The sequence below is a fragment of the Triticum urartu genome, chromosome 3, assembly GCF_003073215.2.
Source record: "Triticum urartu cultivar G1812 chromosome 3, Tu2.1, whole genome shotgun sequence".
NCBI classification, from domain to species: domain Eukaryota; kingdom Viridiplantae; phylum Streptophyta; class Magnoliopsida; order Poales; family Poaceae; genus Triticum; species Triticum urartu.
This window is the reverse complement of record NC_053024.1, coordinates 27,345,175-27,365,391: the sequence shown is the minus strand read 5'-3', so window position 1 is coordinate 27,365,391 and position 20,217 is coordinate 27,345,175. Positions and strand designations below refer to the sequence as shown.

The 20,217-nt window shown below is 43.2% G+C and overlaps 2 protein-coding genes across 2 annotated transcripts; both read left to right on the top strand.

Moving 5' to 3' along the window:
* Window positions 1-12,226: 12,226 nt before the first annotated feature.
* On the top strand, window positions 12,227-15,650 carry LOC125542525. The gene is made up of 7 exons (XM_048705592.1): window positions 12,227-12,378; window positions 14,171-14,307; window positions 14,403-14,454; window positions 14,539-14,589; window positions 15,016-15,123; window positions 15,255-15,444; window positions 15,562-15,650. The coding sequence occupies exons 2-7, from the start codon at window positions 14,282-14,284 to the stop codon at window positions 15,609-15,611; spliced, it is 477 nt and encodes a 158-aa protein (XP_048561549.1). The 5' UTR covers window positions 12,227-12,378; window positions 14,171-14,281; the 3' UTR covers window positions 15,612-15,650.
* LOC125542524 lies at window positions 15,647-20,217 on the top strand. Its single transcript, XM_048705591.1, has 7 exons — window positions 15,647-17,379; window positions 18,360-18,399; window positions 18,485-18,561; window positions 18,927-19,021; window positions 19,332-19,393; window positions 19,475-19,582; window positions 19,669-20,217. The coding sequence occupies exons 1-7, from the start codon at window positions 16,134-16,136 to the stop codon at window positions 19,814-19,816; spliced, it is 1,776 nt and encodes a 591-aa protein (XP_048561548.1). The 5' UTR covers window positions 15,647-16,133; the 3' UTR covers window positions 19,817-20,217.

Genomic DNA, 20,217 nt, shown 5'->3' with positions numbered 1-20,217 from the left:
ATATTCGAGCTTCAAACTTCTTGATTGCCACCATAACCTCAAGCTTGATTATGTTCCAACAGCACCAAAAAAATAGCACCTTAAATCCATGAAGCCTGGTGCCTTATCATCATCCATCTCATTAAGTGCAGCGAGAACCTCCACTTTGCTAATTGGCCTCTCAAGGCCAGTCAGGAAGTCAGATAGATTATTGTATCCAAGGCCATCAAAGTTGAGACTAGACGTCTGCTAGGTCATTTCGCCAAGGAGTTTATGGTAGAAATCCAAAACTAGCTCCAGTTTGTTTTCTTGTCCTCTGAAGAGCTAGCCCTCGTGATCAATTGCTTGAATATAAGAAAATCATATGCGCGAAGCGGCCTTGGTATGGAAGAATCTCATGCTGGAGGCGCCGTCTTTAATCCTCACCCTTTTTAATCCATTGCACTCGCGCTGGATAGTGCCAAATTGCACAACCCAGTGCCCCAATACGCAAGCTTCTAACTTTCGGGAAATTGCGGAAGCAATGCTCGTCATTAGATAACTGCCTGGAGTCCCATGCCAGATCAATTATGTACTATTAGCATAGTGATGACACCCATTGCAGATTTGATACTGCTACATGTGATGGAGTGCTAGGCCCTCAGTGCTTTCCTGGTCATGGTCAGACGCACCAGGCAGAATTACAAAGGGATCTGTCGAAGTGATATGCGTTTTTCCAGGCCGAGCTCAATATATCATGAAAACCATCCACCTTCATCTAGTGATTCTCAAATCTAAATCCACTTGATGGCAGCACAACAACAATGGGCAGTGATCGCTGACAACCATAGAGATACCTTGAAGCATACACACGGTGATCGCCAACAATAGCGATGCCTCATTGAAAGGGTTTTAAGGGTTTCGGCTCGCCTGTGAGTCTGTGATCTATCTCTCCTCCCTCCCATTTCTAGGGTTTTAAGGGTTTAAGCAATGAGGATGATGGGTAATCAGGCTAGGTCGTTTCCGTCCTACATTTAGATGGAGCGCAGTAGTGATTCGGGTGGCGGCGGAGGGGTGGCCGTGTCTGCTGCCGGGGGTCGATTCTCATCGTGCTTCCATCTTCATTGCTGCCATGGACTTTGGTTGTGCTGGTGGTGGCCACTGCCGTGGGCACGAGGTACTGCCCCCTGATACGAGCTTCCCTCGTGCTTCATTTGTCGGCCAATTGGTGCTTGAGGTGCCCAGATTGGGGCCCGGGTTTGTGGGTGTTGCACGCGGTTCAACTTATTTGTGCGGCTTGGGTCGTGATTCCGCATTTGGGGGGTTAGTTTCATGGTTGTCTTATTAATTTGTCTTCCTTAGGGGTTGCTTAATTTAAACTCTACTCCATGTGGCTTTGGAATCTCTATTTCAGAATGTAGCAGATTGCTTCCATATCGTACAATTGGACTTAATCACGCAAGTTTTTGTAACTGTTTTTGGTGAACACGCCAGGTCGTTTTCGTCCCACACCGGTATGCAGGGGTGGTGGGTGGTTGTGTAAATTAGAAGGAATTTTTAAACATATTGGTCAAATGACATGGACACGTGCATATGTATGCATGGAGTGCCATGGCATTTAAATTCCGAAAAATTAAAAAATAATCAGAAAACATGAAATCTTGCTTGATGTAATGTTATACCACCAAAATGATGTGGTAAAAAAATTGGCATGTTTGATGAAAGTTTGGACACACACCTCTCACAAATCGGAGCAACTCACTAGAAGGCTCGTGGTTCCGAGAGGAAACAATGCATGTTTGATGATGAATAGGAGATAGCTTCCTCCGACGGCCTTCAAATTTTTTCTACGATTAACGTGCACTACTACAACTGTAATGTGAAAATTAGAAAATGCTAGGGGTCATTTGACCTTTTAAATACATTTAAGTGATTTTCTAGCCATTTAATGACCGCAATTCAAATTCGAACTATATCTACATGCAACGGGTCACCATAACGGTTTGAAAAATCATATTTTTGTATAATTGTGTGTGAGTTAAAAATTCATTAGATGATGTAAATATCTGGTGTTCAAAATAGAAAATTTAAAGATCTGGCAAGACAACCGGCCCCCACACGATTGACACTCTATCTCACGGCTCGAGGTTTGGTAGGTGAGTGGCGGGGATCAATAATCAGACACGGTTCTGTATTGAAAATCGTCAGCTATTATGTTCACACACAGATTTTGCTACAGGAATTGTGTGTAATTCAAACTACTGTACTCGTAAATTCCGCGACCGGCGCGTGTACTGTTCCCATCGATCTAGATTCCGGCGCCAATAAATATTACCTTGCTCACGCCGTCCCACCTGCATTCTCATCTACATCCCCCCCTCGCTTGCCCTCCCTCTCTCTCTCAAATTTCTGGCATGGCGCCGCCGGTCTGCCCACGCGCTAACGAGGAGTCGCCGCCCCCCAAGGATGCTCACTCGAGTAGCAGTGGCGAGGACCCCTACGCGCCGCCGGACTAGATTGCGCCGGACCCCCCAACTTTGGATTGGTTTTGGGGCCAGTATAATCTTTGTCTGTGGAAGTCGCTGCCGCCGGCTGAGAAAGTCAGGCAAGTGGCGTTCAAGAAGGAGATGGCGGAGGAGGAAGCCAGGTATTAAGCGGCCTATGAAGCCCATGATGCCGCCTGGAAAAAGGAGGCTGCGGAGCTTTGGGGGCGGGCGCGTCATCGTGCGGAGGAGGTGTACAAAGATGGGTACTTCGCGAGGAAGGTCAAAGGCGCTGGGCACCTCATCGATGCGTGGGGGTGGGCCGATAAGCTCTAGCGTGCCACCAACGAGAAGCACCGGTGGGCGTGCCAACTACTATCGGAGCTGCTGGCGAGGGGCTGCCGGAATACTTGCCACAAGAGGGATTAATAGTTTTAATATTATTCTTTTTCAATTTTATGCATTGTACATAGTAGTTAAGTATCATCACGTATATGTGATGATATTATATATATATTCTATGATGAACTAATGAACTAATGAACACTTAATATTTATATATATATATTATGAATTCCATTTTTATCTGTTTTTTATACTAATTTGAATCTAACTGTTATCATCCACCTATACATAATGGAACGCGTATATACACACATTGAAACAGAACATATAAGAACGGAAAATAAAGTACACACATTGAAACAGAGCAATAAACAGAGCAATACTATGATTGCTGTGAATACACAGCTATCCACGTCGAAACGACTCAACAAAATAAAACGCGTCCATGAGACCATGACCAGTAGCCCTTGCCTACGGTAGCTCTTGGCTCTGCCTGAACTCGTGCAGGCGTTCGTCCAAGCGGTCGACATGCTCGCGGTACATCTGGAGCACGATCTCGAGCTCCAAGTTGGCTATTTCATCGGAGATCACCAGCTTGAGGATGCGACGGCCATGTTCCTCTACTGCGCCCAGGTGGACACTTGGGCCAAGGAGGCGGTCGAGCCTACCGACCAGCGCGCTGGCATCGAGCAGGAAGCGGACAAGGCGAACGGCGCGACCCATGTGAACGACGCGGCGGGCGTCCGGTGCAAGTACGGCGCGGCCGGCCTCTGGTGCAAGTACGGTGCAGAGGGCCTCTGCCCACTCCTGGCAAGGTATGGGGGTACTGACGGGACATGTACCCAGCTGCAACGCCGTGTCAACAGCAGGTAAGCATCGATGGATCCACTCTTGCTGTGTGGCGCACCGCGTCTCTCGCTCTGCGGCGCTGCAACGGTCTCGTCGTGCGGCGAGCCGCAGCCTATCGGCGCGGACGCGCCTAGCTTGCTCTGCGGCGCGCCATCGATCATATTGTGCGGCGAGCTGCAGACTGTCGGCGCTAACATGCCTATCTTGATCCGCGGCGCTCAAGCGCCATGCGCCAAAGGTCTACTCAACCCTGGCGATGACGCGCATCACGGCATCGTCCATCGTGTTGCCGGGGAGCACCTCGGCCTCGATGATCCGTGGCGCCTGCTCGTTTTCTTCGTCGACGAGGTTGATGGCAGAGGCGGCGCTTTGGTAGGTTGGCATGCTTGGAAAAGGTGGATGTGCTACAGGCTGCGCTTGTCGCCTCCGTGCGTCGCGCGCCGCCTAGGTTTATGCGCAATATCGCTGGGTGGTGGGAAATAGGTGAGGAAATGGCGGGAAATGGTGGCGTATTCATAAAACGCCATCAATTAATGGAAACTTAGCATAGAAGGAACATTGAGCTAGCACAAGAAGTAGATGATGATCACATGAACACGGACCACACTAGAGAACCCGTCGTTGATGAATTCATCAATCACAAACGGTGGGATACTAGCAAGCGTGTGCCCACAACACACACGGCTTATTTCATCACAAACAGGTCGGATGGATCAACTGTATGACACGTATCGCACATTGTCAAAAAGTAATGCAGTAGACCTTCTTTAACTGTAACACCCACGATGCGGCTATATCTCCCACGTGTCAGAGCACGACTTAGAGGCATAACCGCATAGTAGGCATGTCGCAAGAAGGGTAATCTTTACACATCCCATGTACTGAATAAAAAAGGAATAAAGAGTTGGCTTACAATCGCCACTTCACACAATATATAAATATAGCATACATCAACCAGAATACAATCAAGGTCCGACTAGGGAACCAAAATAAATAAAGACAACCCCAAATGCTAGATCCCTAATCGCCCCAACTGGGCTCCTCTACTGATCGTCCGAAAAGGAAACATAGTAACATCCCGAATCCTCGTCAAACTCCCACTTGAGTTCTGTAGCGTCCCCTGCACTGGCATCATCGGCACCTGCATCTGTTTTTGGAAGTAATCTGTGAGTCACAGAGACTCAGCAATCTCACACCCTCGCGATCAAGACTATTTAAGCTTATGGATAGGAAAAGGTAGTGAGGTGAAGCTGCAGCAAGCACTAGCATATATGGTGGCTACTTACGCAAATGAGAGCGAGAAGAGAAGCAAAGCACGGTTGAGAAGCTGTAAGATCAAGAAGTGATCCTGAAGCTACTTATGTTCAAGCATAACACGAGATCGTGTTCTCTTCCCGGACTCCGCCGAAAAGAGACCATCACGGTTACACACGCGGTTGATTCATTTTAACTAAGTTAAGTGTCAAGTTTTCTACAACCAGATATTAACAAATTCCCATCTGCCCAAAACCGCGGGCACGGTTTTTAAAAGTTCAAAACCCTGCAGGGGTGTCCCAACTTAGCCCATCACAAGCTCTCACGGTCAATGAAGGATATTCCTTCTCCCAGGACGACCCGATCAGACTCGGAATCCCGATTACAAGATATTTTGACAATGGAAAAACAAGACCAGCAAAGCCGCCCGAATGTGCCGACAAATCCCGATAGGAGCTGCACATATCTCGTTCTCAGGGCACACCGGATGAGCCAGACGTCGGGTTGGCATAGACCCTGGTTGCCCACGGGGCGCCGGACATCGCTCAGGTTGGACCAACACTTAGACAAGCACTGGCCGGGGGTTTAAAATAAAGATGACCCTTGAGCCCGCGAAACCTAAGGGAAAAAGGCTTAGGTGGCAAATGGTAAAACCAAGGTTGGGCCTTGCTGGAGGAGTTTTATTCAAGGTGAACTGTCAAGGGGTTCCCATAACACCCAACCGCGTAAGGAACGCAAAATCAAGGAACATAACACCGGTATGACGAAAACTAGGGCGGCAAGAATGGAACAAAACACCAGGCATAAGGCCGAGCCTTTCACCCTTTACCAAGTATATAGGTGCATTAAAGTAAACAAGATATAATAATGATATCCCAACAATAATCATGTTCCAACAAGGAACAAACTCCATCTTCACCTGCAACTAGCAACTCTATAAGAGGGCTGAGCAAAGCGGTAACATAGCCAAACAAAGGTTTGCTAGGAAAAGGTGGGTTAGAGGCTTGTCATGGAAATATGGGAGGCATGTTAAAGCAAGTGGTAGGTATCGCGGCATAGCAAAAGAGTGAACAACTAGCAAGCAAAGATTGAAGTGATTTCGAGGGTATGGTCATCTTGCCTGCAAAGTTCTTCGAGTTGACGAAAGCTTGAACCTCGTAAGCGTGCTCAACGGGTTCCTCGATCACGTAATCGTCTCCTAGCTCTACCCAAAGAAAGAATACAAGCAAAGGAAACAACAATCAACCATGGTGCAATGTGCAAGCAACATGATGCAAAACATGTCATGATATGCGGGATGTGATATGCAATGCATATGCGAGCTCTGGAAGGAAAATATTTAACCAGGCCTCAACTTGGCAAACCAAGTGTGCCGCTGTAAAGATGAGTTGATTTCGGTCGAAATCGATATAAAGATCACCGGAATCGGATGCACGGTTTGCAAATGGCAAGCAAAACAATAATGGCACAATTCTGCGATTAACAGCTAAATGCCATCTAGAATGCAACAAGGAACTAAGCTATTGCACTCCAACATAACAACAAAGCACATGGCAGTGATCTACTCAAGATGCTTGACAAAAGATGAACACTGAGATACAGGTAAATCACACAAGAGCAGGTTCAAACAAGCATGGCAAAAGTGCAAAAGATATCAGCATGGCAAAAGTGCAAAAGATATCAGTGAAAATAATAACATGTCAGGAATTAACATCAGGAAGCAATGTTTAGAGCAAGATAACAACATGCTACAGGATCAGATCATAGCAATACAAGGCATGGCATGAATCTACTCAAAGCATAGAACAAAAGTCCCTTACTGACCATAAGCAAAAAAGGATCAGAAGATATGATGGCACCCATGTAAACGACCGAGACATCTCTCCGGCCAATAACCAACAGCAGGCTCTGGATACTCATGTTGGTTCTCACATGTTCCACGACGATCTCATCGGATGAACCACGATGTCGGGGATTCAATCAATCCCGTATACAATTCCCTTTGTCCATCGGTATGTTACTTGGCCGAGATTCGATCGTCGGTATCCCCATACCTCGTTCAATCTCGTTACCGGCAAGTCTTTTTACTCGTTCCATAACGCATGATCCCGTGACCAACTCCTTAGTCACATTGAGCTCGTTATGATGATGCATTACCGAGTGGGCCCAGAGATACCTCTCTGCCATACGGAGTGACAAATCCCAGTCTCGATTCGTGCCAACCCAACAGATACTTTCGGAGATACCTGTAGTGCACCTTTATACCCACCCAGTTACGTTGTGACGTTTGGTACACCTAAAGCATTCCTACGTTATCCGGGAGTTGCACAATCTCATGGTCTAAGAAAATGATACTTGACATTAGAAAAGCTTTTAGCAAACGAACTACACGATCTTGTGCTATGCTTAGGATTGGGTCTTGTCCATCACATCATTCTCCTAATGATGTGATCCCGTTATCAACAACATCCAATGTCCATGGTCAGGAAACCATGACCATCTATGGATCAACGAGCTAGTCAACTAGAGGCTTACTAGGGACATATTACGATCTATGTATTCACACATGTATTACGGTTTCCGATCAATACAATTATAGCGTGAACAATAGACAGTTACCATGAACAAGGAAATATAATAATAACCACTTTATTATTGCTTCTAGGGCATATTTCCAACAAATCCGACACGGTTCACGGAGAGAAAATATGTGCAAGCATGCACACAGTTACCGTTTGCAAAGCGTGTGTGATGTCAAACAATATTACAAACGTGCGGGCAAACTAAATGTTTGTGATAGTTGCCTTATCGTACAAGATTCGCAACCATGAACTGTTTCTGATGAAGTATGCATCGTAAACATTGCACCACGGAATAGCGTGTGCGATAGTTATCGTGTACAATGATGTTACGACGGTCCGATGTTTCGTAATCCTGTCCGACACTCGTACGACGATTAGCTAATCTTCTTAATTAGTTATCGCATACGCTCTGGAAAAAGCGAATGTGTGTGATTATCTGCTTATCATACACGTTCTATAATAGTGAACCATTTGTGATGGGCTGCGCATCGTAAACATAGCACCACAGATTACCGACTGTGATGGCAATGCAAGCACAAACGAGTAGGAGTACTGTATATGCATATTGGATCCCTATCCCGACGGTTTCTAGGTCGTGTTAAAAGGACCCCCCTATCGCCCACACTCACTTGGTGATGGTTCCAAATGCCGTCGCGGAAAGGGGTTAAAAATCGTTTGTATAGTACCTCATTGTACCAGTGATGCATTGTTCCCTCTCGGAACCACGAGCCTTCTAGTGAGTTGCTCTGGTTTGTGCGGGGTGTGTGTCCAAACTTTTGTCAAGCATGCCAATTTTTTTACCACATCATCTTGGTGGCATGACATTACATCAAGCAAGGTTTCATGTGTTTCTGATCTTTTTTTTGGAATTTAAATGCCATGGCACTCCATGCATGTGTCCATGCCATGAGACCAATATGTTTGAAATTTCATTCTAATTTGCTGCACATGGAATTGACTTGCACACAAGTACACAAATATGATTTTTCAAACCATTATGGTTAGCCGTTGCATGTAGATGTAGTTCAAATTTGGATTATGGTCAAATGACCCTTGAAATTTTCCAAATTTTGACATGACAATTGTATTATTGCACGTTAAATGTAGAAAAAAAATTAAGGCCGTAAGAGGAAGCTATCACCCGTTCGTCATCGAACATGCATTATTCCCTATCGAAACCATGAGCCTTCTAGTGAGTTGCTTCGGTTTGTGAGGGGTGTGTATCCAAACTTTCGTCAAACATGCCAAATTTTTTACCACATCATCTTGGTGGCATGACATTACATCAAGCAAGGTTTCATGTGTTTCTGATCTTTTTTAATTTTTTTGGAATTTAAATGCCATGGCACTCCATGCATGTGTCCAGGGCGTGAGACCAATATGTTTAAAATTTCCTTCCAATTTACTGCACATGAAATTAACTCGTACACAAGTAAACAAATATGATTTTTCCAAACCGTTATGGTTAGTTGTTGCATGTAGATGTAGCCCAAGTTTGGATTACAGTCATTAAATGGCTAGAAAATCACTTAAATGTCTTAAAAAGGTCAAATGACCCCTGAAATTTTCCAAATTTTGACACAACGGTTGTATTAGTACACATTAACTGTAGAAATTTTTTGAAGCCCGTAAGAGGAAGTTATCGCCCATTTGTCATCAAACATGCATTGTTCTCTCTCGGAACCACGAGCTTTCTAGTGAGTTGCTTCAGTTTGTGAGGGGTGTATATCCAAACTTTCGTTAAACATACCAAAAAATTTACCACATCGTCTTGGTGGCATGACATTACATCAAGCAAGGTTTCATGTGTTTCTGATCTTTTTTATTATTTTTTTGGAATTTAAATGCCATGGCACTCCATGCTTAATTATGTCATAGCCGTGAGACCAATATGTTTGAATATTCCTTCCAATTTACTGCATATGGAATTAGCACACACACAAGTACACAAAATATGACTTTTCAAACCGTTATGGTTAGCTGTTGCATGTACATGAAGTTCAAATTTGAATTACAGTCATTAAATGGCTAGAAAATCACTTAAATGTCTTAAAAGGTCAAATGACCCATGAAATTTTCTAAAATTTGACATGACAGTTGTATTAGTACTACAAATTTTCTCGTACATTTAAAACACCATCTGTTGCCACTTTACTCCAAATTCGTCTTTCACAGCTAATAAAAAATATCAACAATATCACACACAGTTTTTTGTAGGAACCGTTTGCGATGAAAATTCCTAGGTCTATTTAGGTCTTCCTCCTTAAGCTTCCCCGACTCATCTGCTCCAGTGCCGGCAACCCCCGAATCCAGGAATCCTGATCCCCATTCCCGCAACCCCCTTGATACGGCTCCAATGTATCTATAATTTTTTTTATTGTTCCATGCTATTATATTATTGGCTTTGATGTTTTATATGCATTAATATGCTATTTTATATTATTTTTGGGACTAACCTATTAACCTAGAGCCCAGTGCCAGTTCCTGTTTTTTCCTTGTTTTAGAGTTTCGCGGAAAAGAAATACCAAACGGAATAAGACTTTCGCGATGATTTTTCTTGGACCAGAAGACATCCAGAGGACTTGGAGTGCAAGTCAGAGAAACCACGAGGCGGCCGCAAGGAGGCCACAAGGACGGAGGGCGTACCATCAACCCTTGTGGGCCCCTCATGACTCCACCGACCTAGTTTCTTCGCCTATATATTCTCATATATCCCAAAACCACAAAGAGAGCCACGAAAATATTTTGCACCGCCGCAACTTCTGTACCCGTGAGATCCCATCTAGGGGCTTTTTCGGCGTCCTGCCAGAGGGGGATTCGATCACAGAGGTCTTCTACATCAACACCATTGCCCTTCTGATGAAGCGTGAGTAGTTTACCACTGACCTACGGGTCCATAGCTAATAGCTAGATGGCTTCTTCTCTCTCTTTGATTCTCAATACCATATTCTCCTCGATGTTCTTCGAGATCTATTCGATGTAATACTTTTTTTGCGGTGTGTTTGTTGAGATCCGATGAATTGTTGGATTTATGATCAGCTTATCTATGAGTATTATTTGAATCTTCTCTGAATTCTTATATACATTATTTTATCTTTGCAAGTCTCTTCGAACCATCGATTTGGTTTAGCCAACTAGATTGGTTTTTCTTACAATGGGAGAAATGCTTAGCTTTGGGTTCAATCTTGTGGTGTCCTTTCCCAGTGACAGTAGGGGCAGCAAGGCACGTATTGTATTGTTGGCATCGAGGATAAAAAGATGGGGTTTTCATCATATTGCTTGAGTTAATTCCTCTACATCATGTCATCTTGTTTAATGAGTTACTCTATTCTATATGAACTTAATACTCTAGATGCATGCTAGATAGCGGTCGATGTGTAGAGTAACAGTAGTAGTATATGCAGAATCGTTTCGGTCTACTTGACACAGACGTGATGCCTATATTCATAACTTTGCCTTAGATATCGTCATAACTTTGCGCTTTTCTATCAATTTCTCGGTAGTAATTTGTTCACCCACCGCAATATTTTCTATCTTGAGAGAAGCCTCTAGTGAAACTTATGGCCCCCAGATCTATTTTCCATCATATAAGTTTCCGATCTATAATTTTAGTTTCCGTTTTACTTCCTTTGCAATCTTTTATTTTCCGATCTATAAACCAAAAATACCAAAAATATTTACTTTACCTTTTATTTGTCTCTATCAGATCTCACTTTTGCAAGTAACCATGAAGGGATTGAGAATCCCTTTATCGCGTTGGGTGCAAGTTGTTTGATTGTTTGTGCAGGTATTCAGTGACTTGTGAGTTGTCTCCTACTAGATTGATACCTTGGTTCTCAAACTGAGGGAAATACTTATTCTACTTTGCTACATCACTCTTTTCTCTTCAAGGGAAAAACCAACGCAAGCTCAAGAAGTAGCAGGAAGAATTTCTGGCGTCGTTGCCGGGGAGATCTACAACAAGTCAAGACATACCAAATACCCATCATATACTCTCATCTCTTGCATTACATTGTCCGTCATTCGCCTTTCGTTTTCCTCTCCCTCACTTCTAAAACGATTTTTGAAAATATGTGTCTTTTCTTCGCCCCTCTTTCGTTCATCTTCTTCGCTTGCTTTTTGCTAATGGGCACGACTCGTGCAATTTTAAGAGATGATAAAGTTACTTTCAATATGAGAATTGATTTGTGTGGAGAAGTCTAGATAACGAAGGCTTTGGCTTTAAGATTTGAATTATCTCTCGTGCAAAGGGCCGGATGCAATCGACTATTTATCAACTTGGATAAATTCAAGGGCATTAACATCATAACGAATGAAGAGGTATATGTGGGAGTGGCGGCAACTGTTTTTGATAATTATTATTGTATGACTCATGACTTCCCTCTCACTAGTTTCGAACATTGTAACGAGGAAGCAAATGTGGTCACTCATGAGTTCGCGATGGTAACTAGATTTTATATGCAACTCATGATTGGTTTGAGAAAGCTCTGAAAGACATCGTGCCCCTCCTCATAAATGATGTTACCGTGCCCAATGTCCAATAAAGTTCTTTTTTCGTCAAAAGAAAAACGGTTTTGCTATTTTTCAGTCGAGTGATTTTCAATTGGCTGTCATTCAAATTTGTGGCTGTCTGATCGTGCTTTGTGATTCGCGCTAAGATATGTGGTTTTCTGGCTGGTTTCCTTTGTCTCGGGTTTGGTTTTATTTTGCCGGACACGGGTTTTTGGGTCTGCCCGTTACTGACTTACCGGACGCCCGTGTTTCTTTTCCTTTGCCCCCCTTTTGAATTCTTCTCCATTATCATTTGGGCAGAACTTTTTCGAAAGGGCAGAGAGGCAGCAACAGGTGGCGCTCGAGCGGCGGAGGCGGCGAGGCGATTTGTGTTCTCTTCGATTAGTGCTTCCCTGGTTAGTTCCCGTTGTCGCTCCCTCTTTCCCCCATGCGATTTGCTTCGATTTTGGTCCTGTAGCTTCCAGATCTAGGTCTCGCGGTCGATTTGTTGTTCTTGTTGTGGATCATGTTACTTCTTGATGATTATTAGCGGTTGGTTAGTGTAGTTTGTTGTTAACCGATGCTCATCTATGGAGTTCGCCACGGATTCCCTCTGTTGGCGTCAGTTCCCCCCTGAAATTCCCCTCGGTCGGTGTTAGTTCGCCGTGGAATACCCTCTGCTCGCGTCAGATTGTCGCGGGTCCCCTGTACTCGCTTTAGTTCGCCACAGATCCCTTTTTCTCCGGTATTAGGTTTATGTTTCAGGTCTCGTTGGCGCTGTTAGGTGTACTTGTCTGGTTTTGTAGCTTAGGGTTATTGTTGATTGCTTGGTCCACTTTTTGCGGTATTGTATTGTCGTGCCCCATGTATTATCACTGTAATTTTTTTCTTTCTGAATTTCTATTTGATGTATCCCTGATTTAGACTGTATTTCCCCTAGTTTCAGTTTTGTTCTTTATGCCCGATGAATACTGTAATGTATCTCTGAAGTTCACTATAGTATGTTTGACTTACATTTGTATGGCTGATTTATTGTATTTGTGGTAGGGCTTACACTGTAATTTATCCTAGTTTTGCACTGCAATTCTCTAGAGTTTTATAATGTACTTAGCATGGTTGAGTAGTTCACTTGCAATGTAACTCACCGTAGTTTTTACAGTGTATTTCCCTAGAGTTTTATACTGTAATTAACCTAATTTGAGGACTGTAATTGTGGTAGGGCTTACACTGTAAATCTCCAGAGTTTTACAGTGCATTTCCCTATAGTTTTATACTGTAACCACAGGGCTTGCACTGAAAATCTCCAGAGTTTTACAGTGTATTTCCATATAGTTTTACATTGTAGTTTGTATGGTTACAATGTAATTCCCTAGAGTTTTTCACAGTAAGTTGTATGGTTGGAGGACTGTAATTTCTGTATGACTTACAATGTAATTCATCAGAGTGTTACACTCTATTTCCCTAGAGTTTTTCACTGTAAGTTGTATGGTTGGAGGACTGTAATTTCAGTATGACTTACAGTGTAATTCATCAGAATTTTACACTGTATTTTCCCTAGAGTATTACACTGTAATTTGTGTGCTTGAGGACTGTAATTTCAATATGACTTACAATGTAATTCATCAGACTTTTACACTGTATTTCCCTAGAGTATTACACTGTAATTTGTGTGCTTGAGGACTGTAATTAAAGTATGACTTACAATGTAATTCACCAGACTTTTACACTGTATTTTCCCTAGAGTATTACACTGTAATTTGTGTGCTTGAGGACTGTAATTAAAGAATGACTTACAATGTAATTCACCAGACTTTTACACTGTATTTTCCCTAGAGTATTACACTGTAATTTGTGTGCTTGAGGACTGTAATTAAAGAATGACTTACAATGTAATTCACCAGACTTTTACACTGTATTTTCCCTAGAGTATTACACTGTAATTTGTGTGCTTGAGGACTGTAATTACAGTATGACTTACAATGTATTTCTCTAGAGTTTTACAGTGTATTTTCCTCGAGTATTTCACTGTAATTTTTGTGGTTGAAGACTGTAATTAAAGTATGACATGCAGGGCTTGCAGTCTCAAGTTTTGTACATGCGTTTAATATTCAGCTATCTGGTTGGTTTTGTAGCTTCTAGATCTAGGTTTGGGGATTGTTGTTTGTAGTGTTTGTGTTGGTTCTGCTTCATTTGCCTTTTTTATTTTAGGTTTGCTTCAATGGGGCGGCTGCGGAAAGTTTCTCACAAGGGTGTACCACTAGTCTCTCTCTTGAGAGTGCAGATTCTCTGAATGATCCGTTTGTGCCTAACGATTTTGCGATGATGGTTCTAATCCTATGTCTTTGGTATTTATTTCTTTTTCTTCCCTAGTTTTAATTAATTTGAACTATTTCTTTTCATTTTTAAATTTATGTGTATGTTCGCTTTAACTTTATTTCAGGAAGTCTCTAGGAGGGCTTGACAAATCTCTATTTGACTTCTATATGGATCATGTATGTGTTTTTGTTTTTGTTGGTTTAACTTTAAGTGTTTTTTTTCTGATGGCTTATAAATTGTTGTCATCCTAATTTTTTCAGAAAGTGAAATGTTTGAAGAGGAAGTTATCATGTGCTGGAAGAAGAAACATGGTTAGTCCTTTTTTGATATTGATCTCTCTCTACACTTTATTTTGTTATCTTCTCTATTGGTTGCCAAATTTTCTCCAATGCACTATTACAGTCCTGTATTTGTAATGCATTTCTCTTTTTGTTTTTTGTAGAAACTGAAGCTGTGTACTGATTTCCCGTTTATTCTATTTCCCTGCTTCAATGGCCACTTAATTTTGGTCTTCACTCAATTTTCTGATGTGAAACCTCGGATTCTTGCGTGGAGAGGTAACAAAGTTAAACAGTTTTCAGAGCTTGACAGAAACAATAGCCGCTCTTATGGAAAGAGGCCATTGAAGAGAGCTTGTACTTCATTTAGTTTTCAGATTAGTTAGTTTTGCTTGTTTTTTTTTCTTTGTGCTGTGTGGTTCAGTTTTATATTTCTCATGTACCACTCTATTGTTTCAGGGTTCTGTTCAAAAATCTTCAGCGAGTAAGAGTATGGATTTTGATGCATCTGATGTTCCATTTGCTACAAGAGTTGAGTCAAATTTTGGTGATCATTTTGGCTCTGAGGTAATTGCTCTTCCTAGTTATTGTTTGTTGCTGTAGTAGTCCTACTGTAATTCCTACTATTTTTATTCGTACTGATTATATGTTATTTAGTGGTATTCTAACTCCTTTTATTCTTTCTTTCTTTTTTACAGTTTGCTCATGAACTTGTGGATCTTGTTCAGGCCAGACATCAAGAGAAGCCTAAGATTTTTGTTGAATGTTCAGAGTCTCTCATTGTTGATGTATTGAATTGTGTGTTGCAATCTTCTTTTCTTGCAAACATTCATGCTTCCGTGGAAGTTTTTGGCAGTGAGAATCATTCACTGAGCAAGTTCTCATTTGGTTAGTTTCATCTTTTTTACTTTCGCTTTCATTTTATTTCCCTGTTTATTTTTTTCTTTTGGTTTGTTCATAATTCAATTGACTGCTAGTTTTTTCTGTGATTTTGCATGCAATAAGAGTGTTTCTATTCAATCTGCTATCCCCAATACAAAGTCTGCGAGATTTGATGATATTCCAGGGAAGTGATATCCGTTTTGTTTATTGGGCAAATACAGATGTCAACAGAACATTGCTCAGAAAATTTGAATGATATCCAATTGGAAAACAGTCAAATGTTAAATAGATAGTCCCAAGAAAAAAGGCTTAGTCAACAGCAATTTTAAGGAGCGAACGTTCTCCCTACAATCATCCAGCGCGATGGAGTAATAGCCGTTGGATTTGTGTGCGCGGCCGTGCGCTCGCTTGACACCAGGTGCCGCGCCGTAGTGGATAAGTGGAGTCCGTTTTGGTTTTGGACTAAACTGGAATTTTAACAAGTTTTGACGGGTCTTAAGGGTTCCCCGTCCTCGACCGGCGATTCCCGCCGACGCCTACACCTCCCGCCGAGTCGCCTCTGTACCTGAAGTAACACCGCCACCATCACCAACCTTTCCCCGGATTCCACCAATCCCGTGTTCGGCGGGCAACCTGATTCCCCGCCAAATTTGTTGCCCTAGAGCCTGTTGCGTCCGACCTCGGTATCAAGATCCATGGCGCTCCCCGCTCTTTCCTTCCAGCCCTCCACCCTGATGGGCTCAAAAGCCGCCGACTCCGCCTCCGGATTTCCCGACTGGGTCTTCCTCTGCGAGGAGCCGCGTTTCTTGGAACGCCGGAACGAGACCACCGCCAAGTGCCGGACCAGCGAGGGCCAAGCCGTGGAGGTGTCCTTCTGGCTCGTCGACCCGCCGGGCGTCTCCTACTTCACCTTCAACTGCCCCGGTCTCGACCCCTCCGTCTTCCACGAGAAGGAGCCGCCCTCCCTCGTCTGCGCCGCGGCCGCCTTCGTCGTCTTCTGCCTCTCATTCAGGGGCTCCATCGACCACTTCGTCTACAGAGCCGCCCCCGCAGGGAAGCAGTCGCTGCAGCTGCTCCCGGACCGGGACCCCAGCTCCACGGTCTTCAGGAGAACGGGGTTCGGCCTCTTGCCCTGCGCCGACGGCCAGCACTACGCCGTCGCCTACATCGACCGCCAGTGTCTTGGCAAAGATTCTGATTGGTGGTTTCATGCGCACGTCTTCTCGTCTGAAACTCGGGCGTGGAGCAGCCACAGGGTGTCGTTGCGGCACTTAACCAAGTCTGAGAGGCTCATGTGTTGTCGACATGGCATGTCACAGCAGATCTCTGTTGCAGGCTCACTGGGCTGGGTTGAGCTCATGCGTGGCATTGTCCTTCTTTGCAACCTGTTGGACGGGAATCCTGTCATCAAATTTATCCCGTTCCCCGAATCAAGGGTTAGCTTTCTCGACGAGGATGGCCACCCTGAGCTCGCCCCTCAGTATTATTGCAATGTTGCCTGCTCCGGCGATCTCATCAAATTCATCGAGGTAGAATTTGATGACCCTGTTGTCAGGACCAGCGGTATAGGTTGGAGAGCCACTGTGTGGGAGAGGAAGATCTCCTGGGACAAGTGGGAGATCCGCTCCACGGTCGATGTTGCTAACATCTCAGTTGACCAAAGTTTTTCTGCTGTATTGCCTGGGCTGTGGTGTGATGAGACCCAAAAACTGGACTTGAAGAAACTTATTTTCTATACCCCGCTGCCGAGCAGGCGTGATGACGATCTTTTTTACATGGTGGCTAAGGTGAATGCTGACGACGAGACTGCCTGGGCCATCGCAGTTGACATGGAAAGGGCAGGTGTGGAAGCAATGGTCCAGTTCTCTCTTGGACGGTACACGTACCACATTGCAATGTACTCTTCATGCGACTTCCCCAAGTACCTCAACATGACCCCAGGTGCTTCTTCTACCTTTATGCCCATGTAATAATTTAACTCGCAGTCTTATCTTTTGAATTCTTTGTTGTCTGTTGGTTATATGTGCTTAGGACAATGTTTCAGTATTGACACTATGGACATTGGACTGTTCGTGGTCATTAACTTTTAGCTGGTTTCATTAATGTTAAAATCTAGCTATGATTCATACATGTTGATGCGTTAGAAACACGCATGAAGCTGCAGCCCATACTTACTAAATGTGCTACCAGCATGGACCCTGTGTATGGACTATGGAGACCTCACTTATACAGGCAGGCAACACGGGGTTCATGAACACACATCATATATTCTGTAACCTCAAGTTTCATATTGTGCAAGTATGCAAGATGAAATAGCTGTTGACATTGTCAAAGATAGTCCAGGTGTATCATGAGGCCATTTTTTGTTTTTTGTGGGATGATCCCATACCTAGTTAACTTGTTCGGCACTTAGTGCTTATGATAACTGAGGCTGTGCATGATGAACTGACTCATCCATTCCTCCAACCAACCAGGAAAAACAATGATTTGTTGCTGCTAATTCAAATCTGTTCCATGAACCGAATTAAAGCATCAATGGATATAGACAACCTCAAGTGGCTTATGCAGCATGAAATACCACAACTATCATGAAATCCACTAATAACAGCAATCTGCTAGGGCCAGTGTCTTTCCATCTCATGTTGCTTGTCCTTTCGGCCATGTGTGCTTGACCAACCTGCGCACATCCTCAGACACCATATTACCACTGCAGGATGGTCTTGCTATGCATGCTGTTTATGGCACACTGGTATAATTCGTTAGAAGAAATGAGAGCAATCCAATGATGTAATGATGTATCCTCCAATTTTTTTGATCCATTATCTGCTGACGGGGCAATAAAATTACTCAATTGATAAGGTATACATTTTTCTTTTGCCGTCCTTTTTATCTAACTGTTTCGTTGTCTCAAACTATTGCAGGGGCAGGCATGGATAATCCAGCGGACAAGTGCTCTAAGCGGTAATTCACACATCGCTAATTTTAGCTGTTCCAGTATTTGATTTTTTGCATGATATCTATTTCGTTTATGCTGCTGCTTCTGTAGGATGTCTGTTGCCAGGTTGAGTGCAAAGCAGTGTGTGGTGCAAGTGCTGCGGACTCTAGACTGGCTTCAAGAACTTGGTAACTAATAAGCCTGACTTCTTGATATATGATCTTTATTTGTCTTGGTTATGACATACTAGATGTGCAGCCAACATTCACCAAGTGCATGTTTAGACCGTTGATCTGTAATTAATTTCTTAGCATCATCTGTTAATATCTTCTGAATTTAATCTGCAGTATTACTCTAAATGCTTGCCCATGTCAAGTATAATATGCTTGTAAATTTTATGTGCTTTCACTCTTCACATGTATGTCTGTAACTTTCTTGGTGAACATCTTAAGCAAGCGCAGCCCATGTGATAGCATCATTAGCTCTGCAGATATATGTTCTTGCAAATTGGCTGTCATGACCAGGACATTCACATCTGTATGGTCAATTGCAGATCAATGCTTGGAAATTGAGAGGTCAACTGACAACACATACAGATTATTACTTCAGTTTTCTCCAGTATCATCTCTGCGTTCCAGTATCAGACCAGTAAGTTCTGTTATTGTATCCCACAGATATAGTCCAGGGCTTCATGTTACGAGTGTATCCTTATCTCTTTGATATAAACCCTTTGTGGTCAAGTTTCTATTTCTGTTTCTTTGGACCACGCACACAACTTCTCTTTGACAAGCTTCAGATTCTTCATTTATTTGTCCAAACTATTTAGGCAGCCGTGCTAGCGTGTTTATAAAGCAATTGCTTGATTTCAAATTATGAACCGTCAGCATTCTTGGGCAATTATTTAAATTGATGTTATGAATTCCCATTGTGACTGAATCCTAATAAAATCGTGATGCAGATGGTAAAATATGCTAATGATCAAGGTGAAGCTGCATCGAAGGCTGTGGATTTTTGCCGAAGGTATATAGATGAGGAAACCAGGCATATGTTTGTGAAATAAACTTACCTTTATATCTGATCATAATGTCTGTTGTTTCCTAGAGCTTTGGAAGATTTCGACTTGGCTCTACACGGATCACCGAGTGATCCTTCAGCATCCGTTGAAGCCATGCGTAGCAAAATCAGTGATGTCATTCAAGCTTTGGACAAGTACAAGAAAATGAGTGGCCTCTCTTCTTTATTATTAAACGGAGCCCTTAGTGATTTTAATTTTGTACCTGGTTCAATTGTTTCAGCATCATGCAAATTGTGCCATCAACACTGATACCGAAAGAAAAGATGCTTGGAGATGCCAGCGACCAAAAAAGATCAAAGGCAACATCTGAAACTCGTGAGAAGCCATTCGAGGCAAAGAATACAGTTTATGGGTGTGGCTGCTACTGAGATTGATGTCCTTTCATTGGGACTGGTATCAAGTTCACAGGAGATGGATGAGAGCTACCCGTGAACAACGACGGGCCGTGGTCGATACAAAGGATAAACGTGGCAAGTGGCAGCAACGGAAATTCAAGCCCAGTAATTCTGGCAGCAACGGACCTGATATCGATGCCTGTGGTTGTGTCATCTTCCCACCGTGATGTAAAGGAGTCGGTATCTTACTGATATGGAATGTCTGTAGAAACATATAAGCTTATGGTAGATTGAGTGTTGAGTTATGGTTTCGGCCGTGGTTATGGGCATGATGCTAGCTTATGTGAAGGTGCTGGTTGCTGCTACCTAGTAGACACCTAACTGTAGTAGTACTACATATGTTGTTGCTACTACTTGCTAGTACCTTCTTCCTG